General features: G+C 38.3%; 3 protein-coding genes across 4 annotated transcripts in view; 1 reads left to right on the top strand and 2 right to left on the bottom strand.

Moving 5' to 3' along the window:
* Positions 1-121: 121 nt before the first annotated feature.
* LOC111326143 (ethanolamine-phosphate cytidylyltransferase) lies at positions 122-4,340 on the bottom strand. Its single transcript, XM_022930080.2, has 3 exons — positions 3,336-4,340; positions 2,793-2,947; positions 122-1,291 (listed from the first exon to the last, which is right to left on the bottom strand). The coding sequence occupies exons 1-3, from the start codon at positions 4,218-4,220 to the stop codon at positions 1,189-1,191; spliced, it is 1,143 nt and encodes a 380-aa protein (XP_022785815.1). The 5' UTR covers positions 4,221-4,340; the 3' UTR covers positions 122-1,188.
* Positions 4,339-9,865, top strand: LOC111326144 (CDP-diacylglycerol--inositol 3-phosphatidyltransferase). 2 transcript variants are annotated; one of them, XM_088742814.1, is made up of 8 exons: positions 4,339-4,737; positions 4,903-5,037; positions 5,618-5,674; positions 6,402-6,441; positions 6,764-6,877; positions 7,047-7,128; positions 7,822-7,903; positions 8,562-9,865. In XM_088742814.1, the coding sequence occupies exons 1-8, from the start codon at positions 4,698-4,700 to the stop codon at positions 8,720-8,722; spliced, it is 711 nt and encodes a 236-aa protein (XP_088598940.1). In that variant the 5' UTR covers positions 4,339-4,697; the 3' UTR covers positions 8,723-9,865. The 2 variants fall into 2 exon arrangements, with proteins under 2 accessions (XP_088598940.1, XP_022785816.1); XM_022930081.2 differs by lacking the exon at positions 5,618-5,674.
* Positions 9,866-11,313: 1,448 nt separating this feature from the next.
* LOC111326168 (protein dispatched homolog 1) overlaps positions 11,314-15,252 on the bottom strand; it is a 10,115-nt gene continuing 6,176 nt past the window's right edge. Inside the window, exons 5-6 of the mRNA XM_022930106.2 lie at positions 12,363-15,027; positions 11,314-12,012 (exon numbers count right to left, since the gene is read on the bottom strand). Coding sequence (XP_022785841.1) covers positions 11,675-12,012; positions 12,363-15,027 — 3,003 coding nt within the window. The 3' untranslated portion in view covers positions 11,314-11,674. The remainder of the gene's footprint in view (positions 12,013-12,362; positions 15,028-15,252) is intronic.

Below are 15,252 nucleotides of genomic sequence, written 5' to 3'. Positions count from 1 at the left end.
TTGTTTGCCTGTTAAAAACAACCACATTTCATTGGAAAAGTGCCACCAACTTACTGTTTAGTGTGGTTTTATGAATTGCATTAAAGTTCCTACCCACAACACAGTCACTTGCACAACAACGTTCCAGTGGCACCAATTTTTATTTCAATTTTTAAAACGTTTGCGTAAAGAGGAAAGTGAGAAGAACAACCAACTTTAGTTACACTGGTAGCCACTAAATTAAATGCCAAAATCATTTAAACAACTAGTAAGGGCAGTGGATATAATCACAAGTATAATCTATATTCTACTATCTCTATTCTGTTAAAATATATGGCACCGCATGAATGTATTAGGGTATTTGGTCAGTCTCCAGTAGTGTATAGCACACAACTATTCTTCAATGACTCAGTTCAAGTAAAATTAATGTCCCCCAAAAACCCAGTCTTCAAAAATCAGCACTGACTGCACTCCAATCACTTAACAGTCCACTGAACAAAAATTTGGAGGCAGTTATGCAGAACATCGTGCTACCACTAACAAAAAATGCCACTTTTCTAACACCTAACTAAGTATGAGTGCAAGAGTGTCCTTTGTCTTGATACCTTTCCGAGTTTCATGTATGTAATACTATTCAAGAAAACTCCTGTACGGGGAATGCGATTAGTTCTTAATACATTTGCAACTTGTAAAGAGGTGGTGCAATACTCTCTGTAAGCGGAGACAGGCAAAACAGAGAATGGGCATGAGGGGGAAGGAGAGACAGTCCCCCTGAAAATAGCTGTGTCCTCCCTCTCACTGACTCAGGGCCTGAAACAGCTTAATTTGTAGGTGGCTGAGAGAAATAATCAGTACATTAAAATAAAATCCATCACAAAGGTTGGTTACTACATAGCAATTAATTGTTTGTTTATAATGCCAATTTGTGGTTTTTAATTGCATTACAAGTGGAGGTAAGATGTTGATTATACAAAAGTAGTTACTTCCTTTTATGAAGGACCTAACACAATCAAAATAAGCCCAGAATAAGTCACCTCTATGAATTATAAAATGAAAACTTAAAGTAAATGTTCATGTTAATTAACATAGAAATTGACTAGCTATTTTTACAAACAGACATAGTTATGCACATGCAAACAATTTTCATTTTAACTAAAACCTATGTAAAAATCCATTGAACAACTAACTACCAACAGTTCAGTTTGTAGTTCAACCAGACTTCTCCTGGTTTTGTGACTTTCTCCGTTCCATGGCAGCAAAAACATCAGCTTCTTTCTTTTCTTTCTTTTTGTTCCTTTCTTCATACAGCATTCTAAAGAAACATGCATCAAACAATTATTAAATAACATATATGGCTGCATACATTTTGTACCAATAATTATCAGGCCTGTATTGGTCACAATCTACATGTACAGCTTGAAGGAAAATAGCCAACCCTCCTGTCTTCCATAAATTTAACTTGAGCTTGGATATTTGAACCCTTTACCTCCCAGAATTGATTAACCTATTGCCGTCCAGTGCGCCCATAAGCGCCCATGTGGACCCACACCCTTTCTACATCTTGTGACGTCATCACTTTTAACCCTGGAGCACGACTTTGAGCATGTACTTGAACAGGTTGAAAATATCTTACAAATGATACCAGAATGTGCGCAATTGAGTGAAGGAGATTGGAGAAATAGCCAAGAAACCATGTAACTTTGACCTGAAAATCTGCACGAAAATCTTGTTCCATTACCCACCTACCTTTCTGAGCATGTGGTTTGAAAATAATGAGTAGTTTCCTAAAAAATCTCCACACCAAAATGAAGCCTACTAAATTTCCAGCAAGTGAGGAGAAACTTCAGGCAAGGAAAGGGGAAAAAAGGGCAGGAGAAAGAGAGAAAAGTAAAAGTTGCAAGTGGGGCATTACTTTTCAAACCAAAAACCATCTCGAAATTTTCCTTTCTGTGCATGCCCAAGATTTTCAGGCCGCCATTTTGCATTTGGATCGAAAGGCCATTGAGTGTACAAGCTGTCAATGGGTTTGTGGTAAGTTCGAGCTTTTAAAACCACAACAGTGATACCAGATCTGCTCGACTAGCTTCAAAACTCAGTTTTTCACAAAAGCTGCGTCTATTAATGGGTTAACAAGTAACTTCTCTCTGTAATGTCTATACAAAATCCAGCAAACAAGTCCTGAGAATGCTCAAACCTTAAAAGTAGAAGTGTTTACCATGATCTAACACCAAATTCTTGTAACTAACATACAAGGAAATGTATAGCAGCTACAGGGATGAGTTAACAATCAAATATTGGGAATTAAAGGGTTACAATAAAAGAGGGGAAAACAATTCAACCTATCTCAAATAAAAACAATTGGATTTTTTCTCATGAAGTGGTTGCATTTTGTTTGATTTACTTTTATTTTTAATTCTAGATTGTGCTTGTCTCTTCCAGCAACTCTCAGTTTGATGGGAGAGATTGGTATCAGATAGTCAGCTGATGCATTGGGGGGGAGGTGAGGGATAGTCAGCTGATGCATTGGGGTGGGGAGGTGAGGGGATAGAGCATCTCCTCTTTTCAGTTGGTTCAGTGAAAATATCCAGGTAGCCAAGATCAAGTTGTCACAATAATTTACTGAACTATGCATATGTCAACCTGCAAAAGGTGAGCTGGGAGAAAAAGTTGTAATCTTCAAACATCATGTACATAGCAGCTGATGAGACAATACTACCACAGTGAATGACTTTGAGAAAATTTAGCTTACTGAGAAAAAGTCATATCACTATAGAAGTTATTAAAATGTTGTACAGCAATGGATAGCTACAAACCTGTGTTTAATTATTCTGTCAACAATGTCAGCTGTTGTGAGAGAGCAGCCACTACTGAGGACTTTGAAAATTCCACTTTGTTTGGGAATTTCGTATGGATCTGTACCATCTACCTCCTCCATTACATTTGTTTTGCCATGAACGACCAGGTCCACCTAAATGAGGAATAGCAAAAGTAAGAACTTTGCTTATTGGTACATGTTCCACAGGAACCCTTTGACTTCTAAGAGAGATTAGCATCAAATTTCTCCCAACAAAATTATTATTACCCCCCCCCCCCCACACACCCCTTCCCTGAATCACACATTAGAGTCAGGAGAATAATGGAATGTATAGACAGCAGTATAGGGAATATCCCTAATGATGTTTGGGTATGAAGGGTTAAGTGCCAAAGGCTATGCTCACCAAGAAATGCACAAAATATCAACTTCAAGAATGAACATAATTATTAGTAGTATCACAATTAATAATATGTTCAAAAAAATTCAAGAACAGCTGTAGATCTTTCATAACACTACAAAAATTATGTAAAGAATGTAGTACCTTGAATTGTTCCAGCAACTCAGTAGTTACTTTATAGGGTGCACCAATGATCACCTGATCAACATAACGACAGGCCAGGACACTAAGCACTCTTTGATGTAGACTCATGATAGGATAGTTACTTCCCTTGTAACGGTTGACAACCTGATCTGTGTGAAGGCCAACTATGAGATAGTCACCTTCATTCTTGGCAGCTTCAAGGAAATCCAGCAAACCAATATGGAAGAGGTCGAATGCTCCAGCAGCATAAACTATTTTGTCCCCAGGGTTAGGCTCCTTACCATCTGAGAATTGGACGATCCTCTGAGAAGTGGGCAAAAAATGGGATACACATGTCCAGGGGCTCTTGGCGGATGGACCAGAACTGGCCCTACTGACCTGAGTAGGGTCCAAATTTCCTATTGGCGATGGCGCCCTATCAAAGTGTTCCTTAGTCATAAGAAGCATCCTTCCGACAAGATTTGTCGTTGATACCCCAGCTGTTCGCTTGCACTCTTTATATCGGCCTGCAGTCTTTACTTCTTCATAAGTATCCTTTCCATCTGCACTCAAGGTGATGTCATCACCATGAACACAGAAATCGCAGTTGTACTTGTCGAGAGTTTCCACCGTAGTTACATATGGAGCGCCCATAACCACTTCATCGACCCACTTGATCGCTCGAACCATCTTATACCTTTCTTCCTGGGTAAAAACTGGCGGTCCTTTATGTAAGGTGATTTCTGCATCAGAGTGAACGCCTACCAGAAGAACATCGCCCATTGCTTTCGCTTGTCGAAGCGCGTTAGCGTGACCAAAGTGAACCATGTCGAAGCAACCATCGGTCCAAACACGGATCTGTCTGCGGCGTTTTTGTTCGTAATGGTTTTCATCGTCGTATTCCATATTGTGTTAAAGTATTTCACAAATCAGTAGAATAGAACTCAGTACAGAAATAATTTATTGCGCAAAATTTTCCACCTCAGCTTAATGAAAGACACTCGACGTGTCGTTTTGTTTCGTTCCCAGGCCTTACGGCCGAGGCTGCTAAGGTGACTCCCACATCGTCAATCTAACCTGATCCCTCCCCTATAAGGTTGTGCTTATCTTTTTTTGTTGTTTTTCGTTTTTTGTGACCGAAATCTCATAAACACTAAAAGTTCTTTTCTTTACTGAATGAGACAGGGAAATGAAATTCTGGATTTGTTAAAAGGAGTTATTTGATCGATAACAACGAACTGAAATCAGACTGCACTCCCGCCTTGGACTACCTCACCCCTGAGAGGAACTCAATAACAGACTGAAAACGTTCTAAAGCGAGCTTGTTAAAGCTAATGGTTCGCTTCTAGGAAGCCTATATTTTAGATTTCTCCCTCGCGAACAATGGCTGGAAACGTATTTCTATTTATTCCTAATATCATAGGTGAGTAATTTTTTTCCTTCCACATTTTACCTTGTTTTCCAACTTGCAACAGCTGTTTTTCCGTAGAAATGGCATGTTTCTTTCAGGCTTTCAATACTATTGTTCAATAACCGTTGTTAGTCTCAGAGATTTCAAACAACAAATGGTACTTTAATGATCTGACAGGTTATGCACGGATTGTGTTAGCTATCTTGTCCTTCTATTTCATGCCGACGGACTGTTTTATGGCGGTATCCATGTATCTTCTTAGTGGCTTGCTGGACGCATTTGATGGGCATGCAGCACGATACTTTAATCAAAGTGAGTTCGATTATTACGAGGTTTTATTTTCCATCGCCAGGATATTTTAAATTTTGTAATGCGTCACACAGTCTTATATTTAATTTGCGTAACCAGGATAAATTCCAAGGAAACCTCTTCTCAACGTCATTTACAGAAGGGCAGAATGCATCGTGATCAAGGATCAATGTTGTTTTCCAAAGTAGCTTACCCCTTTGTGCAAATTACATGCACCTCACTCTTTATTCTGTCCAGTGTGTCTCACCCTTCTTGAGGGGGGATACACATGTATTTTTGGGGAGGGTACATAACAGGCAAGCTCTCAAATATAAATATTCCATTACGAGATAAGGACAATTTGAAATATCCTATTCTAGAAATGTTACAAATATTGTAGCATTCAAATGTTTTGAATACATGGTTCTTTGTTTGTTCAACTCAAACAAGAAAATTTGATCACTCCACTATTAATAATATGCAGCTGCAACATTATTGTATTAATTTCAAACAAAATCTTAAGTCATGGAATATTTCTAAAGCTTTCATCTTGTATAGTTGGAGGGCAGGTTGCAACAGTTTGTCCATTTGTTTACTTTGCCAGTCCCTTTGTTGGACTTATCTTTCAGCAAAATCCATGGCACCCTAAATCAGGGTCCCAGTGAGTAGAATTTGGGAACTTCACCTTCCTCCCCCCCTGGGATTGAACTTTGGCTAGTATTCCAAATGCAATCAGATATTTTCTTTTGGGTTTCAAGTTTGTATGGAACTGTTTCTCCTCTTTGTGAGCAGCATGATAATATTTAGTAAATAAACCCCTTCGGGCAGCTGGTATGTCGGCTGATAATGTCCGCAGCTGAGAGATTGTCCGAAAAATGAATATTTGAGGACAATCTCTCAGCCAAGGACATTATCAGCCGACATACCAGCAAGCCAGAATGGGGTTTTTTTATTTTATAACCCTCCCATTAGTTTTCACATTGCAAATAAACTGCACATAAACACAGTAAAAAAGCCAGTGGTGATCTTATAGCAAATGTGCGTGATTGACGCAAGCAAGCAGGCAAAAAAAAGAGTTTGGTTTCCTTCCATGTAAATAGGTGAATGGAAAAGTTGAAACTCTTGTGTTGACTATGTTTCTTTTTCACAGAAAAATTGGACAAATATCGATGCGGACGGGGGTTATTGCATGATAACTGTCCTGTGATTTTGCACCACGTGACATAAAGTAACCAATAAAATTGCACCAAAATTAATCGGTGGGTTATAATTCTCTATAATAGAGAGATGCTTTTGTCTTAGATGGTTTGATATAACTCACATATGACTATAATGTGAAGATCTTTCCATTACAAGCTATTCATCCTTCATTTTTCTTAACTTCTTAGGTACAAAGTTTGGTGCCATGTTAGATATGCTCACAGATAGGTTAAGTACCCTCTCATTAATTATTCTTGAAATTAAATGCTAATAAAGAGAGATTTGAGAAGATGCTTTAACCCTTTAACACCAGTGAGTGACCAAGACAGATTTTCTCCTTACAAATTGTCAATACCATGTCAAGCAAACAAGTGATAAGAATTGAGAAAAATATCAATTAGAGAATTATTAGTTGATCCAATACCAATTTCTCCACACTTACATTATAAGAAATGTATAGCAGACAGTAGGGAGAATTAATAAAAAAGATCTTTAGCCAAGATAACTATCAAGTATCTGACAGAGCCAGTTCTCATTACCTTTTCCATAGATGTGTTACCACAGCACTTCTTGTAATGTTGTCAGTGTTTTATCCAAAGTTCACATTTGTTTTCCAAATGTTGATATGTTTGGATATTGCCAGTCATTGGATTCATGTGCAAAGGTAAAAAAGTTATTTTTTCAATCTGACTATTAGTAATCGATCAATTATTCATTGACTATTGTCACACTATTGATGAATGTTGGGTTTTACTCATAGTTGTGTTGTTTTTCATGAGCAGTCATTGTCTAAAAATGTAATAATTTTTCTTTCTTTCTTTCTCAATCTTCAGTTCACTATTTAAAGGAGGAGCTAGTCACAAGAAAATAGATTTGTCAAGCAACTTTTTCCTAAGGATTTATTATCATTCAAGGGTATGTTGACATTCGTACATCTGTTGAGAACTTACAGGGCAAGTCAATATCAAAAAAGCTGTTAATACAGGTCCCATGTATGTCGCCAACCCTTTAACCCCCAAAACTGATTTGTATCTTATTTCTCCTTACAATATCATTCCTAAAACACATGGTTAGTTCATGAGTAAAGGAAATTATCACCAACTGAAGCTCTCAATTATTAAACAAATTCTCCTTTATAGCACCTCAGGAATTAAGTGCAGAACGGAATGGAGAATATCTATATTATTTTATGGTGTAAAAGGTTAAGATCTGAACACATAGCTGTCACAGGGAGACCAGTAACAAGTTCAGCTGTGAGGAGCTGCTGCCTCTTATCTGCAGGAAACCAGTGAGAAACTCACTTAATTGATGACTTCTCTAATTTTCAGGGCCGGGTTGTTCAAAGGCGGGTTAAGATAACCCAGGGTTACCGGGAAATTTAATTGCAGATCTGAAAGCTTTAAAATAAAATTTACTTTAATTCCATTTGTTTACAATTTGATGACTGAATGCTCTAAGAAGAATTGGGAAAATTATCTTAAAATGGCTTTTGAACAGAGAAATATAGAAACCTGGATTAAAATTTAATCCTGGGTTAGCGCTAATTGATCTTCGAACAACTGGGCCCAGTTCTTTAACTCAGGCATTATGTACTAATTTACTCTGCAGGTAGTACTGTTTATCATGTGTGCAGGAAATGAACTGTTTTTCTGCATGTTGTATTTGGTTCACTTTACAAATGGGCCAGTCTGTAAGTACAAGCTTTTATTACTCCTGTGCAGATACAATTGTGTTTCAAGACAACATGCTATGTTTTAAACTTAACGCAGTGAAATGACAGATTTCGAGATTATCACCAAATGTTTATGTTAATGAAAAAGCAGGTTAAGTCTGTTCTTGTATTTATCAATGTCTCTTATCTGAACCAAGTTTGAGGGCTGTACTCTAAGTTATGGACCAAGTTTTCCACTTGGATCTTTCATTCAAGTGCAGACCATGCTGGACGTAAATCCATGCAGAAAAATGAGATTCCATAGCTTACGGTATAGACTCAGAAAATGGTAAGATCCCCTCTATTTGAACCAAGGGGTACAAGAATAGAGATTTAATATCAAAGGGATACTCTCCACCAAATTTTACCATTTACTTAAGATGTAGATCTTTTGCCAAAACAACTACTGGAAGTAGAAAAAGTTCCCTAAAACCTTTCATTCGGTTAAAATCCTCGGTGTTAAAGTGCAAAATTCACTCAATTCAAAGACCGGAAGTTGAAATGGCTCCTATTTCAACACGTGATCAATGACATAGAAAGGAGAACTGAAAGATATATGAGCAATCATAATGGTGTCCATGCACTGAAGTATGGCCTGCACATACCAACTGAGAGATATGATTACTTTTTGTTGTAGTGTCAGTTGCTGGCACCACATTTGGCCTGTGGAAAGCTCTAGCGTGGTTGACTCTTCCCATATGCATACTGAAGCAATCCATCAGCGTGATTCAGCTTACTGGGGCATGTATCAACACAGCAAACTTGGATGAGAGTGAAAGGGAACGAGTGAACAAATGACTAGACGTGGAGGTTGGAGAACACCATATAATGCTCCAAAACTAAAAAAAAGTCATTTCACAGTTAGGAAAAAATCAAAAGCATTGTTGTCACATGGTGTAGAGTTTTTTGCTAATTTGTCAAGACTTTTTGTGATCAACACAGAAGGGAAGATCAATAATCTTATGATCATTATTTGAGGGGGATAACACCCAATAATGACATCAATAATCTCTTCCACCTTAGATGGCTATGAATACAATCCAAAATCCTGTTAGATTGTTATCTCCCTTCAATTCAAATATTTATCAAAAAGTGGGATTGCACACCAGACATCAAAGTGTATCATTATACACCTAAGCTGTCTTTGCAATATTTCCTACTCATCTTTTGAAACGCTTTTCAGTCCTTTGAGTGAAGAAAAAATATTTGAGTGTAACTCCAGTATGTGATGCACAAGAAACCTCATGACAGTCTGATAGTTAATAGACAGTACATATGTTACCATTTTATTATCTGTTGAAAACCTGTCTGTGTCAATTAAATGTGTATATTTAGCCGAAAACTATTCAATTTTTCAATTTTATCTGATGTAGAACTTATGATTTAGGATAGTTGTAATCACTGATGAAGTTAGCTTGTTTTATATCGTGCAAATAATAATAATAATTAAAAATATTAGTTTGTCACGTTTACGGATACGAACTCTAATCTTTTTTACTTATGTAACTCTTCCGTTTTTAGCACAAAGACACTAAGAAACTTTCAATGACTTTCTATTAAATTTGTTAGCGTGCTGTTTGATTTCTATTCCGTGACTAGCGAATATCCGCTCGAAGCTAGCTACACAAAGCACTGTTCATTTCTATTTCCCCTACGTCAAAGTGTAAGAACTAAATTCGCCTTCTATTAGCTAGTAGTTCAGTTGCGAAAAGTCATTGTAGTGAAACCATTTCGGAGCCGAACGGAGTTTAGGAGTTCTCTACCCCGGAGTCAAGATCCGATGTAAGTTACGCTTGTAATATTCCTCATTTTTATCATTTCTAGTTTCATAGTCTTTCGGTTTTCCTTATATCGAACCTTCATGTATTCGTTCTATAGTTTTTACCGCCTGTGCTGTACAAAGACTGCCAGCTTAAGTGAATAAAGAGTTTGATGCTGCTACTTGTCTAAAGTTCAACACTGTGGTTATACTGGCGAACTCCGCTGCACAACACCACGTGTCTGCGGCATCGGGAACGCGACATAGTTTATTGGTAACATTTCTACAACATAGAACTAAACCAACTAAAATAATATAAAAGCAATTGGAAAGAGAGAAAAATGATGAAAAAGGAGCTGTTGAAGACCCTACTATGTACTGTGTACTACAATTTATGCTATATGATGGACTTCATACTTTACTTTGTCCTAACCAAGATCCGCTAACAAATAATAGCAGAAGGAATTCGAGGTGCAAACTGAAAAAGTTAACATGATCTGGTGGCCTAAGTTTTGTTAAGAAGGAGATGTTAAAGATGCTATGACAGTATAAGAGAGTAGCAGCATGATCTTGGAAAGCATTTGTTACTGGTTGGTTTTCTATTTGAGTACCATTGGTGGATCCTAAGTCCTTAGATGGGTTATGCATATTTAGGTGCAAACACTTGGGCCAAAGGGGCCATTCAAAACTTTGTGAACTAATTCAAGTGAGTTCGGTTGTCTTCGCTCTTGTAGTGGCAACCAATTGAGAGACAAGAAGTCGTTTAGACCTAGCATTCCTCTCTACAACAAAACTTTCTTATGTAATTATTTTGCGTACAAAATAGAATAGACGTAGTGAGAACAGTTTTTTTGTCCGCCTTTCCTGGCAGTTGCCTATTGGGAAACTCGAAACACCTTGCACCCCCTGAAAAAAATACAGAATTCAAGGGAAAGGAAGTGAATGAAGATTAGCCTGCAAAGCAGTCTTTTCGTTTATCTTCTAGCCTGTTGAAGGCGTTCACTTGGTAAAAAGGAATACGATAGTAAACAGTGCAAAAGTAGCAGCGAAGTGAAAAAAACGAGGGAAGTTCGGGTGGGGTTGCGTTCCTAGTATTTAGATTGTTGATATAGATGATGCAGTCCAGTGGTTTTTCTTTTCCTTTTTTTCTTGGCATCTGAACAACAGAAGATTTTTAGGTCTTTTCACAGGTTTGGTAGTTGAACCTTTATGGAAAGAACTCACGAGGTTCTCTCGAGGAAGGGGAGGTTGAACGTCCCGATGGTTTTATTGTTGTGTAAGCCTGTGGTGTGTGGGTACAATCCTTCAACATGAGCCACTTTGCTTCGCTGAGCAGTAAACTTTATGGTTCTTGATTATCCCTGTAGACAATTTCTTTTTGATTCTGGCCTAATAATAATTAAAAGTACCTTGTCCCCTTTTGCCTCACTTAACTTCGCGACATTTCCTTCTTTGGCTTCTCTTTGTCGTTACTGTCAGTCGGCATCTTTATCTCTTACCTGTTGATCTGTGGTTCACGGTTTCTCCTCATTTCTAACATAGCGCACTTTTGCGTAATGTAAGATAAATTCTATGGTTGACATTTTCCCTTAAGCTTTAGATTCAAATTGTAATGCTATGCGAGGCATGCTTAGAGACGGGTAATATGTGTATTATGATACAGTTATACAAGACAATGTGGTTGAACCATAGTCGCTACTTGATGGCAGGTTATACATTAAACAGAGTAATCAAATTTTTCTTCGTTACTTTTGAACAGAGAAGACAATCCGCCAGGCATTTTTCTAAGTGAAAACTCAGATAAAAATATTTACAATAGGTACAAAGTTTTTCAACTGATGCAATTTTTACTCGTAATCTCATGTAAAATTGGCGATTTTAAGTTCTTTTTGAGGATAGTAATTGCTTATTGTAGTAATATCTTCTGACAATTCTTGAAGTGAAAGTTAAAATAAAGCGCTTTTTTCAAGCAATGTTGATAGCATGGAAAACTATACACAGTCTGGATTTTCAGGCAAAGGGGAAGTGACGTCATCATGCTTCTCTAGTAGCCGCTCATCGTGGACATGCTCATTCAAGTTTATAACCTCGTTAGTCATGGTTTTACTCGCATGAACTTCGATTCTGCGCACTGGTTCGCTTCTGCAAAGTCCACACTTCCAGAAGACGCGAGTGATGCTTAACTGTCCAAAATTGTTCTTTGGGCCGATTACTGAGCAGATTGATAGGAAGCCAAAGGTAGAATAAAGCCAGCTAAAGACCATTACTAACATTAAGAACTGTCCCAGCTGAAAGTACGCCAAAACTGTAGCTGGCATCATCATCAAACCTGGATGGAGACAAAGTGGCATAAAATATGAAATTAGCTATCAGTTATTGCTCAAGGGTGCCTTAATAATAAGCCGGGGCATTGCATGGTTTTTAAGCAAAAAATAATTCATCAAAACTGACAATTTCAGATGTTTTGAATGTCAGTTGTCAACATCAAGATTAAGTATTTGTTGAACCCGATCGAAATTAAGGTAAAGTCTTTCAACGGAAAAGTTAAGAGTCTTTGTAATATATGACTCACAGTCCCAAAAGAACTCGAAAATCAGTGATGGAATTTTTCTATCTAGTCGGGCAAGTTTCCAACCTGATCGGAATACTCCCATCATCCAAACTTAAAAATCACCCTACCTGTGAGAAATGTTGTAACAGCAGCCATTGTTATGGCAGATCCAATGTGCACTAATGAATAACGCACTCTGCTATCTCTCTGACTTTTGTCTGGTGCAAGTCTGTAAGCCACCCCATAATGCATTGTGAAGTCAATAGACAGACCCACTGCCACTGACACCACAATAGACTCTAAGATATTCAACTGCCAGCCGGCCAGCACAAGACACCCAATGGTTATGGAAATAATTCCAATGATGGTGATGATTGCATAGATGCTGATGAAGATGTTGAGGGTTGTAAACAGCATGACTCCAAATGATACAGCAACAGAGATTCCCAATGAAGAGTACGTTCCTTCTGACAGTCCAATCTGAAGAGCATAGAAGTCTAGATTCCAGCATCCTACCCAACCATTCTCTAATCCTGTCGGAGCTTCAGCCATTTCTTTGTCAAACCAAGATGTCACTTTCTTCCAAAAGTCATCCATAGCAGTAAAGCTGGTGGTAAATGATTGATCTGTGAGTATTTGCAGATGAAAACCAACTATTTTCTCCTGTCCATCAAACAAAAAACCTGTGTCGTTTGAGGTTGAAGCTTTTCTCACACATCTCTCTACAGTATCAGCTGAAAATGGAAAAGAAGCATTGACCCCACAACACGCTGTGTCTGGAGAGGTACAAATTTCAATAAATGTTTCGATAGGGCACTGCCGACCTGAGCCGAATGCCAAGAAAAAAGATTGATTTCTAATAGACTGACACAAGGAACGAAGGAAACTTTGGCCTGATGGACTGAACAGACTTGATTCATCAAAGTTTTCATCCATTTGAAGAGTTCCTTTATCATCTGGGTTAAGGTGATTACCATTATCTTCCGGTTTTATTCCCCACAACATTTCCACCGACATGCCCCGAGTTTTTTGTTCAAATCTAAAGTAGCTTTTGTATTTTAAGAAATACCTTTCCAATGGATGCGACGAGGCAAACATTTGGAAATCCTTGGAATCTGGTGGCCGCAAACGTGGTTCAACAAAATTAACACACAGAAATCCAGCTGTAAGACACACTAACAGGGCAATCCATATATAACGTAACTTGATCACTGCTCTAGGTAAATAATCTTCAAACACCTTCAAGCTGGCTGTTTTGAAAAAATTTGTGGCTGATATTAATGAAGAACATGGAAAATCAATGACTTGCAGAAAACAAAAGTGTCGCTCCTCTTCTTTGACGCGACTATTTTCTTCTAACTTAGTAGTGGTGTTTTCTGACATATCCTGCGCTACAGGTGCAATTTCAGTCCAGTCAATCTTCCCACAATCATTTGATTCCGTTGGGACAACCTCCAGGCTCGAGTGTCCATCTGTGTACTTCAACACCCACTTCTCGTGCAAAGCAACAACAGCTGGGAAATATGTTATCATCAGCAAGTAATTTGTCAAAATGGATGTACCAGCAAACAGTCCAAACAACCTAATGGCAGTAATGGAGGAAGATACTCCGGCGAAAAATGCTGATGCTGTTGTCAAGCTTGTGACAAGCATGGAGAGGGCAGCGTAACGCAGAGTTTTCAATGTCAGCTGCATGATGTTTGCATAAGGATTAGCAGCACGCGTCTGTCTCCATATGTCGTAGTACACAAACGCATCATCGGCTCCAATGCCCACCAAAAACACCAGCGTAGTAACATTCAGAAAAGGAAAGAAGTCTATTTTGAAGACCATTGTGTAAAGAAAATATGAAAGACCAATTGCATAAATAATGCAAAAAAGACCAGTGAAAGTGAGAATGAAAGAACCCAAGAAAAACCACATGATAAGGAAAACAAATATCATAGCCAGAGCAGGGTATATGACCTCAGCAAGAAGCTTCTCACTAAATTGGTCGAATTTATAGTTGCTGAACTTGAAAGATGCTAATTTTACTCCTTCTTTCTCAGGAACTCCGTCTTTTAGCTGTTCTTTGTATAAATAATCATATTCATTTTGGTACATTTCTGGGAACGATGCAGTATACCTCAAGAACATACCATTGGACGGACTCATCTCATCATCTGTTATAAACTGGAAAATGTTGTACACAGCATTGTATTTAGTGCAAACAGCCGGGACGCCCTTACAACTGTAAATAGCACAGTCCTTCTCCAAGGTTTGTTTCACAAAGTAACGGTGGCACTGAAGCAACAAACTCTTGACATTTGAAACATCCTGATCAGTTATGTCTTGACATGTTGTGCGGTTATTAAGCAGAGCAATGTAATTTCCAAGAGATGGATTCGGGCAACATCGCGTTTTACCAGGTTCTGTGTCAAGAATTCGAGAGCAATGTTGTGAGGAATAAGAGCTAGAACTCAGAATGTCATTCTCTATGGAACAGGCGGCCTTCAGTTTACTTGCCTCAAACATGCTCTGACTGGAGTCTGAAGCCTCAAACACAAATATTACGTTATCGTCGATTCTAAAAATGGGAGAGAAGGGACTGCAAGGAGGCAGTTGTGCCGATCGACGCCTGCGCCGCTGGACGGAAGACGAATTATCTTCTGGTGAAGAGTTTACACGCTGTTGGCTTTGGTGTGAGATGTTGAATATCTGCGTAAAAAGAGTGCGATCTAATTGTAGTGCGTACTCGTAATTTCCCAGGGTCACAATCTGATCACTTAAAGTTGTCCCTCTTGGCTCAAAGCCCTGCAAATCATTAAAACCAAGAAGAGTATTGTTATTCGTGCCTTTTGAAACAAATCATGGATTACCTGTGGACGTTGATTTATATCAATGTCAGTATCTGAGCAACTGCGTAACCCAGCATTAACCCTAAGTTGTTATCAGTTGACTTTTCTCAGGTTAGGGGAGGAGTAGGTGTACAATTTTTCGGATACTGACCCTTTCATATTTTTATGAACCAGGACGGAA

The sequence above is a fragment of the Stylophora pistillata genome, chromosome 13, assembly GCF_964205215.1.
Source record: "Stylophora pistillata chromosome 13, jaStyPist1.2, whole genome shotgun sequence".
In the NCBI taxonomy this organism is placed as follows: Eukaryota; Metazoa; Cnidaria; class Anthozoa; order Scleractinia; family Pocilloporidae; genus Stylophora; species Stylophora pistillata.
Note: the sequence above shows the minus strand (reverse complement) of the source record. Positions and strands in the feature narration are given on the sequence as shown.